The sequence below is a fragment of the Diadema antillarum genome, unplaced genomic scaffold (genome assembly GCF_040938485.1).
Source record: "Diadema antillarum isolate AM-2024a unplaced genomic scaffold, OU_Dant_1.0 scf00000020, whole genome shotgun sequence".
Classification (NCBI taxonomy): Eukaryota; Metazoa; Echinodermata; class Echinoidea; order Diadematoida; family Diadematidae; genus Diadema; species Diadema antillarum.
In genome coordinates, this window is record NW_027270909.1 from 1,130,007 (window position 1) to 1,153,728 (window position 23,722).

General features: G+C 37.5%; 1 protein-coding gene across 1 annotated transcript; it reads right to left on the reverse strand.

Moving 5' to 3' along the window:
* Positions 1–3,674: 3,674 nt before the first annotated feature.
* Positions 3,675–15,300, reverse strand: LOC139728862 (UDP-N-acetylglucosamine--dolichyl-phosphate N-acetylglucosaminephosphotransferase-like). Its single transcript, XM_071639802.1, has 10 exons — positions 15,250–15,300; positions 13,885–14,078; positions 12,637–12,757; positions 11,212–11,425; positions 9,316–9,462; positions 8,432–8,516; positions 7,342–7,530; positions 6,560–6,630; positions 5,370–5,542; positions 3,675–4,091 (listed from the first exon to the last, which is right to left on the reverse strand). The coding sequence occupies exons 2-10, from the start codon at positions 14,058–14,060 to the stop codon at positions 4,020–4,022; spliced, it is 1,248 nt and encodes a 415-aa protein (XP_071495903.1). The 5' UTR covers positions 14,061–14,078; positions 15,250–15,300; the 3' UTR covers positions 3,675–4,019.
* Between the last annotated feature and the right edge of the window lie 8,422 nt (positions 15,301–23,722).

Below are 23,722 nucleotides of genomic sequence, written 5' to 3' on the forward strand. Positions count from 1 at the left end.
CTCTTGATTGTGCCTGTGAAATGGGACCTAGTGTCAATGCGGGATTTATGAAATGGAACAAATAGTATTTAATGTGGCATTTATTTCAAGCCAAAATGAAAACTCAAGTGCACATAAATGTATTATTATGGCGCAAGAATGTCCTTCCTACAAATATTTTCAACTTTTGAGGAATGGTCAGTATCAATTCATATTTAAGGGAAAGATTTTAAAAACCATAGATATATGACAAAATTTGTCACGGGGGAAATCAATCTTATAATGATGTGCTCAATAAGGTTGGGACGGTTGGTTGCAAAAAGTATTACAAGGTATCGTAAGCAAGAACTTGCCACATATAGCATATCAGCATGGATTATTATCTGGCCGATAAGGTTTAATAACACTTTCGGAGCCATTTTGTCACCGTAAGTTGTATGTTTTTTTTTTCTTCACTTTCCTGTATGAAGTCATCACACAATGATTAATGTGATTTCCTTGTTTTGAATGTTGACAATTATGTGTATCATTTCACTGAAAGACGAACTGTAAGGCATTTAGTAAAGGAGACTGATATGATTTTTTTTTTTTTTTTGCATGCAAGTATCATTCCAGAATCTGTGCTATGCCAAGTGTAATTTTTGTTTGTTTTTAGTTACTGTACAATACTACTACCATACATTTCCTGTCATATGTGTTTGTGCAGTGACCCAGTGAGGTATATTAATTTTGTGACATAATTGTCTGCGTCAATTGCATGGAATTTTCAGTCCAATTCTTTTCACTTGAGACACAAGTTTTGTTTTTGTTCATTCATGGTCATTACATGCAGGGTGACATTTCCACCAATGACAACATGCAATGGTAATGTTAGCATGAGGTAATAAAGAAGAAAATATGAACACGATTTTTCAGAGTCTCATGTTTTAATTACAAGTACATATTGGTGCATTTATGTATTTCCAGACTTATTTCTTGTGTTCCTCCTTTCAAGATAACTTGTAGTCTTTTGAAACCTGATCTGCCTTCGCTGATGCTGTTATGATTTGTTTAAGTGAGTGTTTTCCACTCAACAAATATTTCGTAATCCACTCTTGATTACTGCAGATTCAATGTCATCCTCTGTAATTTCAAGAAGTTACGTGATGGACAGTTTCACTTTCCAAAGTTCCCCTATGTATATTTAAAAGCAGTTTTTCCAAGTACAAGTGTATGAGTATTGTAAGCTCTGATGATGAATCTAGTCATGTATCTAATATCACTTGGTTGGAAACTGGTTTGAAAATCTGCCATTAGTCAGAGTAAACCTGATTTTTCACACTTTGCGTTGGAAGATCTCACTCCCATCTCTCTGCTCAGATATTCAGCAAAATTCCATTTTCACACTCTGAATACCATCCAAGCTTGCGACGAAGAAGATATACCACACTGAAACCATTTCTGATTTCCACATTGCATTTGTCGCAAATATATTTGTATCAATATAGATTTCAGGAGATCAATTCATACATTCATCATCCACTTGGGGAAAAGAAAAATGTCTTCATTTTTACTGCTACAATGTTGTCTGCAAATGGCTGTTTGATGCTAACATATAAAAGTACTTCTGTGCCATTACCCCTACATCTCAAGTCCATCACTATATGAGTAATTCATGAGCATTTTAGAGGTCAGAATATGATTTCTCATGATTTGCTAGCAGCATTTTAACATATGAAGAGTTTAATTGCAAAATGGTTTCAGTGCCATTTTGAAACATTTTACAGTAAGTCCATTATCTGTTGGAACCAACTAAAATCTCTTCAATTATTATCTCACTTGATGCACAAAAAGGATTATTCTTGATGTTATGATAAAGAAGTATCATATTTTCCTTTTTTTCAGCAGGTTTAATTGCATATATCTCAAATTGACAAGAATAGAGTTAACTTTTTTTTTTTTTGCAATCAAACTATTCATGTATCGATTTTGGCATTAGATACACACTCACAGCCATTCCTATTAGTCTTCATAATATGGTGAAAATCTTTATTGCAAATACACTCCAGCTAAATACTTATTCTAATCCAGAAGTCTTATGTGAATGTATTTGTCAAAGTTTGGCAAGACGGAAGGATCTGCTGCCTTCAATCAAAAATTTTACTTTGAACGGTAATGATTCTTGCTTAATATTCCCGTAATCATCGGGATGCCAACCTCGTAAACAAGCATCAAAAGCAGTGGAAAGTTCATATTATTATTTTTTTTTTTGTTAAAATAGAAGTTTTACCTTTCCTGCAATAAACATGTTCGGTAAATACAATTTGGGAAAAATGATATTTCCCATGAAACCTGCAGTATTTGCGGGGGAAAAAAAAGACACACAAAATATTGGAAAAAAGTAAGTTGGCATCTCTGCATAACACATAAGTGCACACTTGCTTTATGTTTAGTAGTACACAACATTCCTGTCTCAAAACAAATGGCAACAGTAATGAATTCTAGTTCCACTTATTTTCCTTTTTATTTTTTTACTTTACCTATTATCATCATTACTATCCTCCTTATATACTCAGTCCAATGTACATTGCTCACAATAAGTCTCAGATATGATTATGAGAAATCACAAGAAAAATATTGTAATGCTCCACTATCATTCACTTAATCTATAAAACATGATTTTTATTCAAAGTAATAAAACAAATGACATAACTCACTTATTTGATTTATCACAGAGTACAGTGAACCTTTCATAAACTGACTATCTGCAAGATGATGCTCCATAAAGTTCCAAGTAATGCTCTGAGTAACAGCCATTGAAAACATCAAAGCCTGTTTTACACCCAAATGTGCCTTGAATAATACACAAGTTATATGGTATACATAGCTAACAACTTTCATGAGAATATATTTATCAAGAGTGGTCTACATTGAAGAATAGAGCAAAAACAAAGATGAATGTAATAGCATATCTCTGTGAATAAGGCATAGGTCAAGATCCATCAAATAATTGATAAAAATTTCAACCACAATTCTGAGTAGTAGAAAAACTGATATATTGCTGCCATCACATGGCTCCAAAAACTTACTCTTATCACTCTAGTCATGACCTGCAAGGTTGGGTGGGATTTTTTTCAATAACAGAGAAATACAAGAGTCACAAAGAAAGGAAGAGGACATTTTTGATTTATACATAATGCTCTTATCTGGAACAGAGCGCAAGAATTATGGAAAAGATTATAATACATTGAGATGGAGTACTGGTTTTTCATCTGTGCCTGTAACATTAAATGCACATTTCTACCTTCTTTTCATAACATGGTAAACTATCTGATTGGCGCACTTATGTGCATTTTTTCTGTCAAAACTTAGGCAGATCCTTCTAAATTGCCTACAGGCTATCCTAGCAGTTGGCAAGCAATTCTTAGTGCAATCTTTGGTCCCTGACGTGTGTAGGTAACAACAATGTAAAGTTATAATCTATACTCTCACTCCTCAAACACTTAAGTTCAATGGAGTGGAGATATTTTTGCATATATTCAATTCAACAAGAAGCAGAGGCAGCATTGTTGTTGTTGTTTTTTCTTTTTGCAGCCAAGTTTCATTGGCAGCTGCAAAAAAGGACATACTGTCAATTGAGAACCAGAAGTAATTGAAACCGTAAAAAGCCTGTGGAATTAATTCTCTTCTGATCATCAGCCAAAAAAAACTGTCAACTTTCTACTAAAATGTAGATTGCTTCATATCTCTCCCTACCATTTTCTCTCATAAAGTGTAAAAACATGGATGAAAAAAAAAATCATTTCTTTTCTCAAAATAGGCATGATAATTTCATGTAGATTTGATAAATTCTCTCAAACCAAACACTCGTTTCAAACAGTGATAGTGTTCAATGATTTAGTTTGTATACAAATAGCAACCCACATTTCCTTCACCTTATAGTTATAAACAGCTTTCAATTCATTCAAAATATAAAACAAATGTTTACGTGATCAGTACGTCTTCCAAGCTGACAGCCCAGATTTGCTTCATTTGCTTCCAGGCCAGATCAAGCAGGAATCTCATTCGATGACATCGTAGAAAAAGCCAGCCAGGTAAAATCTGATGAAGAAAGCTAGACAGGAGCACAGTGCCTACAAGAACAAAATGTGACAAAATGAATAACTTTGGAGAGAATTGCATGAAGTTTAGAGACAAACAGGTGTAATCAAACAATAAGTCAAAACTCAGAGTTATTTGTGTAACAGAGAGCATATTACTGGATACATGGTATACTACACAGTGTTTGTACTGACTGTTGCACATTTGGGAGTACATCAATATTTTTTGCTAATTAAACAAATATTATACTCTGAAATTGGTGTTAAACTTTTGATCTCAATACACATACCTCCAGAATTTTCAGCTGTTGATGCTACCGCCTTCATCTACAGAATGACCCGTCTTTGCCTTCATCATGTGATGGTCAATGAGCGGGTCATAGACTTTCGGAAGTTTGTACCCTCCCCCCCCCCCCCCCCCCCCCCCACCCCTTTGTCGAGAGAAGGTTGGAAGGCCCTGATGTTTAACATCAACTTAGTTGAATTTCCAATACAGATGAGCTTCTACTCAAATATTACACACACTATATGGCATGAAAGGTACCATGGTAAGTATGCTGTGATTTCCATAAGTCTGCCTCAGAATAGGCTACTTTTCCTTCTTCCGCAATGCTCTCCAACTACCACTTGTTGAGTGATCCCGACAAAACAACACAATGTTTTCAAGGTCTGCAGAATTTACTTTCCTTGACTGGATCTTATACACACTTGTACCAATGGAATAAAGATTGTGCTAGATTAGAGAAAATATTCAAATATATATTTCCTTACACTGTCACTGTTGTGTTCTACTCATAAAAGGAAAATCATTGATTCAAAAGTTATGAATTTTCAAAGCTTTGGTGCCACAACTGTTGGATAAGAAACTACTGTGCAACATATCATGTATGGACAATAATACAAACAAAATATAAAGAAAATTCAACATATGTATACTTTTCTAGCATAATGAAAGAGCACTTAACTTACCTCTTTCAGAAAGCAGGGGGAATAAAATTACCCTTTACGTATACATGTCAGTATCAAGTTGATGGAATGTGCACTTTTAATGAAAAATGGAATTTGTGGAATTCTCTATAGGTCAACATTTTCTTTATATCATACATACATGATGTCATGAACTTTTTAGTCTTCTTATCCAGTGAAGACGGCACCAAAACTTTACAAATTCTTAACTTTTGAATGGATTGTCCCATTTTTCTCAAACTTTCACTGATGTGCTCTACTAGAACTGCTGCTTTCACTCAACCCACATTTGCATTTGGGTTTTGGTTTCCTTTAATTTTCAAAAAAAGTTCTTGTTCTCCTTACCTGGATGACAAGGATGATGATGACCAGCGTTCTCTCATGGGTGGGGCCGACCACCTTGAGGACCAGGTTGATGATGGTGAAGTTACTACACTCCGTCTCATCCTTGTCCTCCCCGATGCCTTCCCTCACATGGACCACGCCCACCAGCTGGCATAGTCTCACTGCCAGCCGCCCTGATTTAATGATAATGATAATAATATTTTGCATTTATAAAGCCTATTATAATTATCATTAATTGTCTATGCACCTGACTTGAAAATATACCATAACATTAATGTCATTTATTCAGCAAAGGGACACACATTGTATGTGTGGTGAAGGAACACATGTTTGGTATATGCTTAAAATGAATTATTAGTAGTGGCTAGGTCATCTGTAAAGCCTTCGAAGGTGTTAGTTGATTGAACAAGTTTTCAATAAACACAAACAAATCTTATTTCAGCATCAATGGGAGTAAAGACAAAAGGAGCCAAAAGTAAATAACCGATGTATCTTCCTGGAATCCCTCTTGGGATGTATCTTTGGTTTTGAAAAAAGAAAAAAAAAACACATGCAAAATGTGAATATGCTCTGAAAATACAATTTCCCTGCTGAATACTGTACATGCTGTTATTTTCGCAAATGAGGTGGGCGTGGACATTTTCGCGAGATGTTGTTTTCGCGAATTGACACAGAGGCCTTCATAAGCACACTATTACCCTAGCACATGGTGACATTTTTGCATGTTGTTAAATTTGCGATCCAACTGTGGTTGGCGAAATATGCAAAAATTAAACCCTTGCGAAAATAACAGCTTATACAGTACATAGCATAATGCTTGGGCATTTCACTACTTCTTCTTCTTCTTCTTTGTTGAAATTTGTAAGATAGTGATTCTACAATACCTCAAACCCACTTTTGAACAGACAGCATTACAGAGTAATCAGTGAGTTAACGCTATATTAACTGGGGTCAAATTGACCCCCCATAAAAACTTGGTTTCAAATAGCGCATTTAAGCAGGGTTACGGAATGAAGAGAAAGCATTGTAGATGACGATACCATTCCAGTGACTGGGGTCATACATTCTAAGGCACGTCCAGCAGCATGACATGGTGAAAATGTGCTTTATTTGACTGTAATTATTCATGATATGAGCTGTACTGCCTGTAATGTACCTATTCACTGTATCAGTGATGTATTGTCACCTACCCAAGAATCCTAAGTTCTTCATCTTGAATCTTGTATAGCTCATCCCAAGAAGATCAGTTTCTGGGTTGTATCTGAAAAGATAGGTGCCACTCAAAGATGAAAGGTAGATATCAGTCAAAAGATGAGACCATTAAAATCTATTCATAGATAAAGAGCTTCATCAGAATGACATTTCTTCACAAGTATCTTGTATATTTCTTGGTCAGAGAATTTCTAGCAAAGAAATACAGTTGTGAAAGAAGAGAGAGAGAGAAAAAATGCTGCCCTACACAACAAATAATTTGCCCCAGACAATACTGACATAAATCAAATATAATAAATCTTAAAGATATCAAACAAGAATATAAGATATACCATATGTCTCCATGAGGAAATATAAAAGGGAAACTACTGATGACCTCGATCATAGACATCAGACCGTATACTTTCCACAATGAAGCCTGGTGTTAAAATTCACTATTTTGTTTGGATGTGATAGGAAGCCATTAATGCAATTGCAAACAATATACGAAATGACCATTTTGTTGTCGAAATGTTCATTTTGTTAATGAAATGATCATTTTGTTGACGAAATGACTGATTTTGTAACAAAATAGGCCATGCGACACTTGGCGCTCCATACAAATTGTCCATGGCTTAAACCATGGTTTCATTTGGACCACCTTCGTGAATTTGGGCCATAGTGTACTAGCCATCGTGTTACCTATTTGACTGCTTTGATACATGAGTCAGAGAAAATTATAATTCTTAACAGATCACTGGAGAAGTGAGAGATTTCTTACTTGGGCAGCCTGTGTCTGGGGCAGGGTACAATGTGGAAGAGCTGAGGTACAGAGAAGACAAAGTTGAAAACTTGCGGGATGAAAAAGAGGAGCATGGTCTTGCTGAAGTGACCCAAGATGGCCACCACGGCAAAGGTCATCCCGGCAAAGTAACAGAACGTGTCTCCAACAAACACTCTTGACGGGTACCTGGGAAGGAATAATACAACAAGAAACACATCAGTAGTCAAGACTATATACCTGTTGTCAGACCATATTGTGTGCAATGTAGTTATACCCAAATATGATACATTAACTATTCTACCTGTGTCCCACATTCCACAGAATATGATGTAGTATTTGGTACCCTGGGGTACCAAATGAAAATTCACCATTTTAGTGAATCATCTTTTTTTTTCAGTGCTGTACCATGGGTTACTAAAAATGATTGTGTAGTGATAACTTTTAGTATTATTATGGGACACAAAAGTATTTTCTTGTTTGTGATTATGCAACATAATCAGCATTTGGAACGTTATCGCAGCGCCGATTTATGCCGGCCCTGATGATGAGAAAATAGTCGTCATGACAACATTGTACAAGTGTATGATAATGGACACGAGATGGCACTACACAACACCGTACCCTGGGTTACAACGATACCCCGGGGTACGGTGTGCCGAATCATATACCAGCACGTGGTATGTGGAGTGAAAATGCAATGTTATAACTCCATATCTAAAAATTATCCCTGTTTTTTTCTTCCTTTTTTATTTTTCATGGCGAATAAATGTGGCACGTAATCACATTACCTCTTTAAGTCAGAGATCACAAAAGAATACAAATATGTGGAAAGCAAATTTTGGCAATATAACCGTTACAATTTTCTGACTTTAATTCACAAAATATCTTTTTTCTTCTGTATCATCCTTCCAATGAAGTAGGTTACATTATATGTGAATTTATAAAATCTTTATTTAATCTTCATTTCAACACATGTTGACACAGAATCACATAAATTTGCAACATTTACAACTATTTATTGAGGACTCTTGTTACCAGCATTAACTAGCTACAGCAGTGTTACTCTGTAAAGCCCGGAGAAACTCACCAGTTGTGGTAGAGAAGAGCAAGACACACCGCACAGAAAGGCATCATGAAATAAAGAGAGAACTGGTGAGCCTCCGTCCATTTTCCTTTTAAAAAAGTAAAACATGACGTGAAAACTTATATCAGCTCTATTCAGTGCTCATTCAATATATCTGATCACACAATGCAACTTTAAGCCAATGTGGAATATCACTTGCTGCTGAAGATAGAGCTTGCTGCCAATTCAGGTGCCAGAAATACAACCACTAGAACTCACATCCATTCGGGACAAACAGCTCTAGTAAAAACATGACATATCGAGAAAGAAAAATTCTCTTTACAAATGGTACACATGTGTGAGTGCAGGCACATAGCACAATCATGTGGAGAGAAGAGGAGGCAGTCTGTTTATCGTTGATCTGTTTAGATGTTGGAATGAGGAAAATCAGTGTTGATATTCACCTCAAATCCTAAAGTCCTTTTCCTACATCTTTTTTTTTTTTTTTCCTTTGGATCTGAATTATCAACTTTCACATTCTGATGATGATAATAATTAGCAAAGAATGGCTTTATCATCTATCATGCCACAAAGATCACTGCTATGTATGTACCTTCATAATTACAATGTATGAAGCTCTACTTATCCATGTTCGTGTACTTTCTTTTCTCTTTATCTTAATTGTGGCAGGCACTAATTATAAAGCAGCCTGACTCATACTTCCATCTTTGAGAGAAGCATTATGTATGATGTGATCAAATGATTGCTGTCATACTCATTTCATGGCCTCAAAACATTGTCTTATCTTGACTCTCTTTAATCAAAGTCACTGGAAATCAAAGAGCGCCCTCAACCAACACATCAAAAACAGTTCAATAGATCACAGAGGAGGAAACTTGCTCACATACCAGAGAGCTGTACGATGTTAAAGATGATCACACTGATGCTGATAACGGCCGACTGACCCGCCTCCACTCCATTCAGCCCGGCTAGGATGTTGATTGCATTCGTGCAGAACACTGCCAACATGCCCATGTAGATATAGTACAAGACACCTGCAGTCAGATACAAATGGGATGCAATGTGAAATCTGAATAGTATTTGCAGTGAGAACACACCATTCTACTGACAGCTCTGGTGAATACGTGTGATGGAGTGATGTGGGCTCATGAAATGTTACAAAGTACACAACTACAGATATAACTAGAAAAGCACTCTGAGAGCACAGACCTCCGCCAAGCAGCTCATTTCAACCACTGATCTTGTTCTTCTGTAGAAATCAATAATTTTTACCCATACGTAAGCATGCTGAATATTGCCTTATTTCTTAATATAGAAGCCTTTTGTTACGTCATCAATGCCAGCTCTGGACCAGAAACAAGAGCACGCACTCTAGTGCATGTACTGTATGAAAACCTCAAAACTACGCAGCTTGAACACCCAAGTTAATTGACCCTACCTTCCAAAATATCAAAAATCCTTCATAAAATCCATAAAAATTCCCGGATTACAACCAAAATTTAATCATCTCTTACTTGTGTAATTCTCAAACATCCCTGTACGTTTCACCCAAATCCATTCATAATTTTTTTATTCATTTTGCACATGGACAAACAAACAAACAAACAAATGGTAATGAAAACATTACCTCCTCCCTTGGCGGAGGTAATTAAAATGTAGACAGGCACCCCTTGGTAGAACAGCTGTGTCTTGTAAGTATGACTGGGCAGGGCAATCAAACCGTATTCCAATTATTAAAATGTTTGATCACCTTTTTGTCTGTATTCTTGCTATGTTGATCCATGCCAGAAATCAAGCAATTGATGCTGATCCCTACCAGTTCCTTCCAGGTGATTCACAATATTCAGGAAACGGTATCAACCAGGCACATCATGCCATACGAAGAAAAAGAATGCCACATCATTGTCAACCCATTGAGGATGGACTGATTTTGCTACACGCATTTCCCATAGACACATGCCCGAGTATACTCGGGACTGGTCCTCAATGGGTTAAAAGACCGAAATCCTTGTACGGTTAAGTTGATAAGTTAAGTCATTTGATGCCACTAAGCTAACAGGAAGGCCAACAGGTGACTGTATGAAGGGAAGAGCAGAGTAACACCCTTGTGTGCACAGGAATCTAGCTGAATATAGCACGGACCACTGATAGCTAATAGGAAAGTGTGTAAATATTTGCTCCAAAGTGAACATGTGCTGAAAGTTTCACTTTCCACTACAGCAGTACAGCAACAGCAATGCAAAGATTGCTATGAAGTTCAGCTTCTCAATAGAATTGTGTTTGCAGCTACAGCATGTAAATGAGGATATTTAGAAAAAATGTGCTATTCAGCTTTTATGCAGTCTAGTGCACTTTTGACCAGTTCTACCAGACAGCCATTCCAAGTACCTACAGGTTTTCTTTAAAGTTTGGTGTAATATTTGCTTGAATGAATAGTTACTGATCCCATCACTGTGACATGTTAATTACTGGAAAGTCACGTAACATGGCATTCAGTAAGCATCTGCCAAGTTTTGTTTCAGTTGTGTGATTATAATTTTTTCCTTCACTTAACAGACACTCACAACATATATGACTATTAAATCCCCTACAACAAGGAAATGTCTACAAGAATGAAATTAGTATATTATTGACATACCAGACCTATATTTCATTCTGCTGCTCAAAAATGAAATCCTCATTACTTCAAACATTAGGTTGTGAAGCAAGGGAAAACTCACAGGGATGCATATATGCCAGTGTGAAAGAGGTTTAGGAGATTTACAAGACAGTGCCATACTCACCCAAGTTGAGGTCATTACCGATGTAAGTATTGAGCGGTTTAGGGACGATGATGGTGGTCGAGCCGTAGTTGACTACATAGACCATAAGGAGGGGAAGTGTGGCCATCGTTGGAAGCTGCAGCTTGTGTCTCCATCTCAGGTTCAAGACGTCGTCAGCAAAACCAAGGAAGATCATACAACAAATGGAGAGGAGAGCGGCGATGAATTCCACAAACTAAATTGAAGGAGAGAGAAAAATCAAACAGGATCCAAATGTTGCTAGGTTTCGGTTTATGTAACTATTTGTCATTCAGTGACTTAACACTCCCCTTTCCAATCCTCACTACATACATGTAAAGTCAAACCTGTCTATAGCAGCCACAAAATGAAGAAAGAAAGGAGTGGTTGTTATAGACAGGTGGCCATCATAGACAGGTTCTTTAACATAGCATTTGTCTCGAGGGAGAATTTCTTAGTGGTTGCATACAGTAGGTGACCACAATATGTGGGTTTAACTGTACACTGTATTTGCATACCAATAGACAGAACGATATTCCCAGTGGCAGATATTTGACGACCAAAATCACTCTATGGTTATTCTGATATTACATATCAGCGTCATCTTCAAGTAAAATTTTGCTACCACATCCTGCCAACAAATACAGACTTTGCTATTCTAATCTGACCTTTACACAGTTTCGGGTCTGAAGAAATTAAGCTTCAGTTTTGAATTATCAGCGACTGTTTGCTTTCAAGCAGCAGCTTGAAGGGATCTGTTCCAACAGGTAATTCAAAAGCTACAACTATTTTGAACACTACAACTTAAAGGGGAAGTTTCAACTAAGTGTACATGTGGATTGATTGAATACAGCATTATCAACAGAACAAGTCTATGAAGTTTAAGGAAAACTGGACAATCCTTTCAAAAGTTACAATTCTTAAAAATTCTTGTATCACAACTGCTGGTTGATAAGATTACAACAGCTTGAGACATCACTGCAAAACATTGTTATATTAAAAATGTAAAGAGATTTCAGCATAAATTCCTTCTTTTAGCATAATGACAGAGCAATTGACTTACCTCTTTCAGAAGGTAGGAGGAATGATATTATTAAATTGTCCGAACATCATCAAACTTCACTGATATGTTCTACTGACATTGCCTTATTAACTCAATCAACATGTATATTGGGAGAAACTTTCCCTTTATTAACCCGTTGAGGACGAGTCCCGAGTATACTCGGGCAAGCGTCTATGGGAAATGCGTGTTGTAGCAATATCAAACCGTCCTCAACGGTTTAACAGACAAAGCCCTGTATCCATTGAGCCAACGACAAGATTGCAGCTTTAACCCGTTGAAGACTAGTCCCAAATACACTCGGGCAGGTTTGTCTATGGGAAAAGCTTGTAGTAAAATCAGCCCGTCCTTAACGGGTTAACACTAACCCTGTCATGTGGGAAATCCTCCCTGCTGTCAGGTTTCCACATTCGCCAGAACGGGACTGGGATGAAGAGAAACATAACGATGAGAAAGACAGCACCGGTGATCACCCCAAGACCTTCTGGGCTGTAGAGGGAGACACAGGGACAGTCAAGGTACAGAAATAGTAGAAATTATTCAAATTCATGAAATTCATACAGTGAGTTGTTTTCATTGCAACTGATCGACAAATTGCTCTACATCGATGTAAATAAACTTGACAGAAGAATTCAATGAATTTGAATGATTATGCAGTACCCGCTGCATGCTATAAGGATAAGAACCAACACTTGCTGTCTGGTGGAAGCTTAGTGGTCCAGTGGAGATGACGCCTGTCTGGAGATCAGGAGATTATAGGTTCAAATCCTGCCTGAGTATGTAATGCCGGTAATGCCCATAATCTCTGTTGTCATAGTTTCTACTAAAGCACTGATCAATTTGGTGCCTATTTACGTCGATGTAAGATAATTTGTCAATTAGTTGCAATGACAGAAATTGGATGTCATGGGCATAGCAATAGTAATGATATTGATGATAATAGTACTAAAAGAAATCAAAATATTAAATGCTATCAAAGTGTACACTAAATGAAAGTGTAGTTTATTATCAACATTAGTGTCATCATGATCACCATATTTAGAGATTATCAGTGTTATTTCATACTTTCCTGCATTCACAAAGCAATGAAAAACATTCCAATGCAGAGTACAGAAGGATGATTTCCATAGCACTCTGGTTGACTTTCTATGTTCTACATGTAAACAATGAAGGACTTACTCTACTTGACAAGGGGGGGGGGGCACAACTCAAACAATAACTTGTAATCTCCTTTTTTTGTCGCAATCTGGTGAATACCAAACTCACAAACATTGTACATAATTGTTTTGGGTAATCATGTTGTCACCCTGACTAGTTTTCATACATGTACACCTGTTTCACTCATACTCATGATTTATTTATTTATTTATTTATTTATTTATTTATTTTTACAAATTCGGGAAAGGGTTCGATAGCAAGTGGCAAAAGAGTGACTTGATTTTAAAAACACAGTCAGTAATTTATGTTTATAGTAGATCTATATTTCAGTACACTTTGAAATTATAAAAGCCCACAGCATTTGTCAGAGATTTGTTCATATCTTTTGATGGTACAAATTATATTTAACAAAATATCAACATGAGGTTCCTGATGAAATAATGACAAAAAATTCTCACACTTTGGCAGGTTCCTTTCCTTTGGGCACTCTCTTACTCATATCTTTCCCAAACATCCCTGCTCCAATGAAGAGGTCGTAGAATCGTGGAATCAACCGCAGAGTCAGGACGAAAGCACAGACGGACATTGCCGCATTGACGTAGACCGGCCAAAAGGCCGTCGTTCTTGATTCCATCGCTTGTGGTGAAGGTTGCTGCAGGGGAAAGAAAATAAAACAACACTTCACGTAGGAAATCAGATAATGGATCAATAATGCTGATTTGACCCCATACATATAACCGAGTATATTATTTAACTCATCAATGTCAATACAGTACCAGAAATGTGTTTCAAGCATTTTTTTTTTTTTGCTTCAAAAGAAATATTGATACAACGCCACGGTCAGAAGTGAGTGAGTGTGAAAGGGTGTCTTGTTATCACACTGCTAGAAAGCCTCGTCAATGATGGAGTAACTGGGACACCCAGTTCCTAGTTGAGCCTACCCGTATATCTCTATCTCGTGATGGTGGCTATCTTGTTGACATACAGTCTCCATGTTGTACGAATACCTATGGATGATAGTAAACACAGGTCACAGGCTTTAATTTAAGCCTTTTTGTACTGCAGACCTAGTTAGGCTAGACCTACAGATACAGATCCTGTCGGTATTTTACTGTATGTACAAGCCGTTATTTTGGCGAGGGATTAATTTTCACAAATCTTGCGAATAGCAGTTGGATCACAAATTAACAACACATGAAAATGTATCCAGTCAGTGCTAGGCCTAGGGTTATACTGCATTCATGTTTGCGTTGGTCTCTATTCATGAAAACTAGTGTCTACATCTCACGAAAATGTCTATATATATGACCTCGTCAAAATAACACTAACAGTGTCTTCAGTAAGTTGGTTGGATGTCTTCTCCGAGTCTGAGCTCTGTTCGCGGAATTTGCATGTTTAACTGACATTTCATTCCTAAAAAAATGAAAGCATTCTTCTTTCTAATCGACCTCTTGTTTCTCTAACTGACATAACACCTCGGCCACGGCCCTTGTATCCAGACTGGGATGGGATACCTTGCACACAACATCTCGCTGCACAATGCGCTATGTTCTATAATTGAAAGTCCACTCATGTTAAATACTTCTATATTATATAGCATTAAAAAGGGTTAAGTAGCGGAAGAGATTTTACTAACATGAGTTCGCACGCCTGGGACTTACGCTAGCGACCTTCACCAACCTGAAAAGCAACGCAACATGACCTACGAGCAGGGCACAAATAAAACCGTTTATGATGAATAACTTGTAATTTTCTAATCTTCTTAAATAACTTCCGGACTGTCAGCTAAAATGCATTGATCATCTGAATCATTAGAAACAAACCTGACGATTTCTGGCTTCTCCCGGTGCCGGTGTCGCTGGACTAGTTTCGAGCTCGAGGGCATCAAACGCTAGAGTGAAGTTGCTGTCGTACGTGCGTGTGAGCTCGGCTAGCGAAGCGCACCGAGGGAAGCTCCCGAGTGTAAATAAAGGGTTAGATTGCAGAGTTTATCGTTCAGCTGATTGAATACGTGTCACTCTGGGAAACCCACACGCCTGTTGAGCTCGTCAACATTGAGTGATGCAAACTTGAGGAGTATTTCGTATTCAGGTCATATTGTCTTCTCTTTAACTGTGATTATGTCCAAATGGTTGCACTAAAAGGCTTAATAAATCAATGGAGAAAAAAATTCATACTAAATCTTATGCAATGTCTCAACAAGATTGGTCCTGTCAATGTATATATGTACAGGGTAAAATACAGGATAGAGTAGGCCTAATTTGTGAGAAACTTGATCGATTCATGATCATATTTCACGTTTTTAAAAAGTTTTCTAAACATGTTCAAGATGATTAATTAGGCCTATACAGCTCATTGTGTTTTCCCCACGGTAAAAGTCGTTCATAAAACAAGACAAAACAAAACAAAAGCAAGCTCAATGTAAAAAAAAAAATGAATAGCTGGGCCTTTGACACCAAATATCGAAGTTAATTTTTCATATCAAAATAATGCTGGGTACCTTCGTACTTTTGCACAGTGTCAGTGATGAAAAAGTGGTAAACGTGAACAGCTTGGTTAAAGAGGTACCTATTTCTGTTCAGTTTCCCCAACACAGCTGGGTTATGTTTTTTTATTGGTGCTTTTTATGGTTGTAGGGCCTACCCTATATCGAGGGTGCTGAAAACAGATCTGGATGATGCAACCGTTTTGCATTCTTAAGGATTTTGAAATTTTCAAGACAGCCGGAAAATCTGACATTCCTAGGTAATTATTTTCCTGATAATGGTGAAAATGACGGTTTTAACATATTTCGAGGGATTTGTAGTGCTGAATCCAAACAGGGCCTGTAACGCCCATGGATAACTCTACCACATTTCCACCCTTGACGATTTTGATCAAAATGGACGCCAATGACTGCGAAGTGGCAGTCAAAATTCGAATGTATAGGCTCCCTATGCATGCATTTCATGATGTATGATGAAAAACAGAAAAAAAAAAATGATTGTTTAGCTTTCATTACATGCATAGGTCGCTGAATCCGAATCTGGTTGAATCAAATCTTGCATTCTTGCATGATAACTTCAAGTTATTCAAAATTTAGGGATCTCCTACATATTTATTTGAAGTGGTGAAAAATGTGCTCTAAAGCGATTTCGGATATTGACCCAGGGTGAAAAAAAAAAAATAACTCGCACTTTTTTTTTTCCAACAAACATATTTCAATAGAGCGAAACTGTCAAATCAGCCTAAATTGTATCCAAAATGGCTGCCACAATGAAAATCTATATTATGATATCCCATTAATGAAGGCCCTTTGTCTCACGATGTTTTCACGCTAATTGAAAAGGTTGCTGCCATTAACATCTTTTCTAGAAGATATTGAAGTCTGACACTTATACGAATACAAATACAGAGATATGGCTAAAAATGTTATTAGACCTATGCTAACAAAAAAAAAAAAAAAAACCATAAAAAGATGGTTTTAAAATGTCAGCCAAAAGGTACAGAGAACCCTCATCACTCAATTCACGTAATTATTTAAAAAAAAAAATACAAAACTAAACCACGGGCCGACGACCAAGTATATATATAAAGATTATATAGATGATTATGATGATGATGAAACAGCATTTACTATTTATTTAATAGCGCCATTTATCTTTAGAAACATTCAAAGACGCCTGGATCCCACAATGTGACAGACATCATTCACAAAATTATCACGACACATTGACTTGTTCACCTCTGCAGGGTACAAACAACAAATATCAGCGGAACACATAGGGTAGAAAAAAAAAAGTCTGCTTAAATTCGTGTTCTCAAAGACTTCATTCTGCAGAGCCAACTGTGAAGGTAAAACATGCCTGTATACCTACCAGTGACACGGACCTGCATGTGTCCTATATTTAACTTCCACTGTCCTCAACAAAACCAATGCAAGGTGACATGCCAGCAAAATAATGACTGCGTAGCCAATGTTCGTATCACTACACATTTTCGTTCAATCTATGATGGTAAAACATGCCTATACATTGTATATTGTAACATAATAAATGCCAAAAACTTATAACAAAAAGACTCCGATCACGGCTGTGTTGTGGCACCTACATGGACATTCCCATTTATAGCCTACATTATTTTAAGGAAATGCTTGGATATTGATGAAGAATTAAATTACATTCTAATTGTCTGTATTTTTTTCTTCGTATAAAATTAGATTTCTGAGAGAAAAATAGTCTCTGAGGCTGGGATGGATCCAGGAATTCTGTAAAGGGGGGGGGGGGGGGCGTGACCAATATTTCTGGTGCCACTTCCGGGTATTTCTTTTGGTTTTTTTTACGAAAAATAAAGGGGGGGGGGGGGTGCGCCGGTTGCGCCCCCCTCTGGATCCGCCACTGTGAGGTCATGAGAGTGCATGGAAAAGCAAAAAAGAAAAATGTCTTAAATCAGATCAAAAATAAACAATAATATTCTTGTGAGCAAATTTAATGTTAGCCCGGCCATCTTGTCAACCATTTCTGTGTGCGGTGCATAGGCGGATCCAGGAATTCCGTAAAGGGGAGGCGTCTTTACAAAATGAAAGGGGGCGCACTTGGCCCCCTCCCTTAGTTCTTTTCATTTCTCCTGTTTTAACACAAAGAGGGGGAGGGGCGGTGCGCCCCCTCTGGATCCTCCACTGCGGTGCGCATTCATCTCAAATTTCATTGCAGATAGGCGAGATGTGCCATTTTGCTTTCTATCGGAACATGAACGCGTCCACGGATTTTGTCTTTCAGCTTGTAGTCGTCTTTCAACACGTCGTGGAGATGTCTAAAATTGTCTATGAATGTCACCACAAGGACCATACGATGACCTGTGGACGAGAATTCGGTTACAGCTCGTAATTCCGAATTTCATTGTCGGATTAACGAATCTCCGAAATAACAAACCTTCGGTATAACGCCATAAATGTCCGGATTAAAGAACCCTTTTTTTTTTCATTTTCGAATTAACGAACCTCTAGGTATAGGGAATTTGAGTGTTTCGGATTAACGAACCTTCGGAATAGCGAACCTTTTGAATAACGAACAGCACCCGAGAATTCAACCCAAACATTGCAAAGTCTTTCAAGAGAGCTGATTCGTTGAGCATTGAGACTGTCGGAATACATCTACTTTATAGATTCCATAAAAAATATCATACAACAAATTACCTTGAAAGACAATGGTTACAGTGAACTTAAAATCCCAATTATTGCAATGAATGAAAAATTACACAAATTCAATGACGAGGAAAACAGAATCCCTCCTCATAACCTTCAATTTCGACATCTAGTCGAATTAGTCTCTATGAGTCACATTCATTATTCACGGCAATGTTTTTTGTTTTTGTTTTTTGTTTTTGTTTTTGGGTTTTTTTTTTACCAGAAAGTAAAGAAGTAATTCAGGGTTATATGAAAAAATGTCGAGTATTAAAAAAAGTATAAAAAGCAATGGGTAAATAGATAACAATACCGTAATGACGAAAAACTTTCTCCGATAATCTACCGATGGCGTCCAGGGCATCATTGATTAGGGCAACTCTGTCCGAAGAGAGGAAAAAAGAACCCCTTAAAATGATCCATGTCGTGTCCCATTATCATATTTAAGATAAAACTATGGTTTCAAGCCATGTTGGGTTGGGAAAAAAATACAAATGCGAGATCTTCTGAATACAGATTATCAAATCTATATATTATTATCGTTTATACCGGGTGTCAAAAAAAAAAGCGGAATGGTGGATTTTCAGTGCCTTGCGTTCTAAAAATGATTATTTTCTACATCATTTGAAAGAGCATCTTCCGCAGAAGAAAATGATACCAAAATCATGAAATTGATTCAGTACTTTTTTATTCTACCCCAGTTTCTGTAAATGCAGTCATTTTCAAATTTCGCTGGATTTTTGCGACGTATGAGATAAAAATTTGGGTGCGACACGCGTTCCATATGGTGAATTGTGTAATCTCGTTGATCCATGTCAACGAAAGATACAGCTTTCACATGATAATGCCCGCACTGCCCTAAATGTGGAGCGAATAACGGGAAGAAGCCTCAACACTTAACCTTGGTATTCTTACGCAATCAGAGAAAACCTGGCTTGCACTATCTATTGTCCACCCAGTCTTTTATTTGAACTTCAGTCCTCGTTCATATCCCAGAAGAATGCTTGGTGTCAAACGACGGGATAATTAGCCAGGTCTTCACAAAGGAGTATTGAAACTGTAATTTCTATTCAAAACCTGTTGTATACAATATCAATAGAACTATGAGATTGTGGTTTCGAGGAAGTTAATTCTGTATTTTGAAGCTTTATCGTGGGCACTTTGATCGGGACAATAAAGGACGCAAGTCTTTTTAAAATCACTCTTATAATGTGATTACTGCTATGTTGTCCTAAATTTTAGAGAAAGCGGTGGGCAAGAAGATAGACTATAACCCGTGCTTTGACACTGTAAACACTGTCATCTTTAGATTATTGTAGAAAGCGGCTAGCAAGAAAAGACTAAGGTACTCTGGGATCACTGATGCAGAACGCCATCAAGAAGTCAATGAAGAGATGCAACCCCCGGATGCGTATTTTTTTTAGACGGCGCAGATTGGGGACCCTAAAAATCTATTGGGGACCCTATCCCTAAATCTCACCCTAATCCTTATCCTAACCCTAACCATCAAACCCTAACCCTAACCCTAACCCTAACCCTAACCCCAACCCTAACCCTATAAACCCTAACCAAAAACCCTAACCCAATGTTTTTCCCATAGGTTTAACACGCGCCATGCCCCAATTTGTGCCGTCTTAAAAAAAAAAACGCCCCCCCCCCCCCGGATAGGCGTCTGTTAATTTGATCTCCTAGGTGACAGCTTTGGTGTTTTACAAAACAAACAGAGAAATATCTAAAGTTTCGAATTTATTTGATTAGAATCTATATTATTACGCATTTATAAAATACAAACCACACGTATAAATCATTACGAATTTATATGATATGCGTAATGATATAATACCAGTATATCATAGCGCATCTATATAAACCCACGTATATAATATGAACCCATACTGGGCAGGAGAGCCTCGGCAGCTTATATATTACCATTCAATACTATAAATTCATGTTATATGAACCCACATGTATATAGAAAAAACCAATTTAAATTGTTACGAATTAATGAACCTAATTATATATCGCTACATCCCTCATTTCACCTAACATACCACCCATCCTCATTAACAACTCATGAATTTATATAAAGAATACGCACATTTTGGGGAAAATTATCAATAGATAGGTCCCCATTAAACATAACAATGGAAAATGGAAATGGATGGTCGGGCGGAATTCTCCCTGGTGGCCGCCATGAGTGGATGCGCATCAAAAGTCCGTGGCGCCACAGCCGACACACATCATACAAGCAACATACACACACCACCACCACCAGCCACCACCACCAGCCACCACCACCAGCCACACACCACCAGCCACCACCACCAGCCACACACCACCACTAGCCACACACCACCGCCCTAATGCCAAACTAAACCAAGAGAATGATAGCCAAACTTATAAAGTTCAGCGTGACACGCAAAGACACAATTATGACTCAGTATCTCTTTTTTTCAAACACTCAATGTACATTTTCCACCATAAGTGACTTTGAAATATTCAAGTATAAATGGTACTGGAGAGAATACGAGAATAATATATTCGAGACATAAGTGTGTGCTTTGCCGCCAAATGACCATGATTATATGCTTTTATACGCCATTTCAAATGTATTTAAGATGGCCGTCAAAAACGGCAATTCCCATCATCCTACAAATGAAATGGATTTACTCTGTTATCCCCCAAACTGACATTCCAATATTACACTTTCCTGCATGAAAATGGCCAAATAAAAAGACAAATGAATTGGATTTAGGTCTACCCTATAACCACAGTCACTGAAACGGCTCCCCAAGTTTTCCTATAAGTGGTGAAAAATCGCCATAAAGATTAACACATCTTTTGAATATTTCCTATATTACAAATTAAAAGAAATGTTGAAAACTGACACAAATATCCTGTATATATATTCTGTATTCTAAATATAGGGCCTATTTTCTATACTACCTATTTTAGATTTTAAATATTTCCTATATTACAAATAAAGAAATGTTGAAAACCGAAAAAATACCCTATTTTGAGAGTAGGCTACCGCATTCGAACCATCAATGATCGCGTCCTTTTAAGATATGCAAACTGGCGGTCAAAGTCTGAAATCCTATATCATTATGATACAGTCGACCTGTGTAGTGGCCCCCAAGGGAAACGAATAAAATAAGCCATTTTAGACAGGTGGCAGCTATAGAAAAGTTATTCTACATCTCTATATCATTTGTGTATATGAATGAATGTGTTTCGCGCATTGAACAACGCCATTACTGCACACTACTAGTGTGCATAACAGCAAGCAAGCTGTTCACCAGTTCATCACGATGCCTGAATGGCGGGAGAATGGAGTAGTGGCGATCACTCTGTTGTTTGCCATGGATGACCGTCAGAGCGGTAAAGCAGAAAACACACTGATTGGGTCTCCTGTTGGCTCGATATGGATCTGAGGTCGCTATACACAGGATAAAGATCTACCGCGGAAAACAAAATTAGTGGAAGCTGGTCGCGTTAGACAGGTGACCGCTAAATACACAGGGTCGTTTTTACTGTATTTCCTTGTAAATGGTGAAAATTGCGCTCTTTAGGTGATTCAAGAAATCAAAACCAGGATGAAAACCAATACTTCTTATTTTTTCTTTGCATTGCAGTGGAACAAATTTGTCAAACCACCTCCCCCCCCAAAAAAAAAGATATCAAAATGCCCGCCAAAAGCCCGCATCACCACTAAAACCGTTCCGCTACCCCTATTTTGCTATTATGAAATGAAATATTTGATGGGGATTGATCTACCAGATTATTCTGAAATATAATTGATAGAGTCTATGATATCTTTTTAGATATTGTCTAAATGAATTACCCATGAAAGAATTCCACAAATAGGTGAGGTGAATATTCAGAATACAATACAAACATATTATATTACATTTTGGAGGAAATGACATAATGTGTCCATGATGTGTCGTATAAACATTGTACGTGGATGTATCAATGTATACATGTATAGTATACCATTAGATACCATACCATGCTTCCGTTTCAAAGAGCAGGTTGATATTTTGGAGCGCACCTACCTACTTTTTACACGCAGAAATGCAGTTGCTTTTCTGTTATTAGTTTCAGTTCGGTTTCAGTAAGTTTTATTTCTCCACTTGTACATAACAGAAAATAAGTATAACAATATCGAACATAATTTTATGCACAAGACATGAAAATACAAACAAAATTTCACATTACAAATATAGTAATCATGTGAAATAATACATAAATATCATTACAGATCTTTAAGTGTACAAGTGGAGGAGACAAAGCTTCTACAAAGCTTCCACAAAGTTTAATTTCAGTCAGAGCATTCAGTCTCCTATAAGATAGCCTATGATCCAACACTGACGACTGGATACCTTGACAAAGAGGGCGCTCTTTTTAACCTGTCATTCTTAATTAGTTCAGTTTGTCCCCTCTGCTCAGTGCAAGGAGGCAATAAAGATCTCCGGCTACTAGTATCATTTTCCGCTGCTTTCGATTTTCCGCCGCTTCCGCCGCCTGAGATGCAGTGCAGTAATGGATCATCGGACATACGTTTATCAAAGGTGGGATTGCGCGCATTAAGTGAACTCGAAGAATTGTTTCTCAAATTTCACAGCCGTGGAAACTGATGAAAAACTCAGTGGAATGATTCGTGGTGATACTGGAGTTCCACAGACGTTGAGCTGAGCAGGCAGAGAACAGACTTGCCGCATGTGGAATTAATTTGGCACTTTTAAAGTGATCATAACGTGATGTGGACACAGCAGTAATATTAAGTTACACCAAGTATTTAAACCAGTCCTTAAAACGTAAAGATGAATTCAACTACATTAATGGAGACTTTACCACGGGGATCGCTACCACTCTTGGCTAGTCAACTGGGAATTCTCGTTCCATCCACTATTCTCTCAATTTTATTCAACACTTTCACCATCTTTGTGCTCAAAGACGAGAGATGTGGGTTGGACCGTCTCGTTCGTCTCACCTTATGTTTATTCGCGGTCAGCAACATCATAGGAGGGTTATGCGTACCCTTCCATATCTTGGGACAAACCCTAGGAAAGACCAACGTTTGTTTCGGAGGAATGAATGGCATTTACGTATCGTTAGTCATGTCTCTCTGG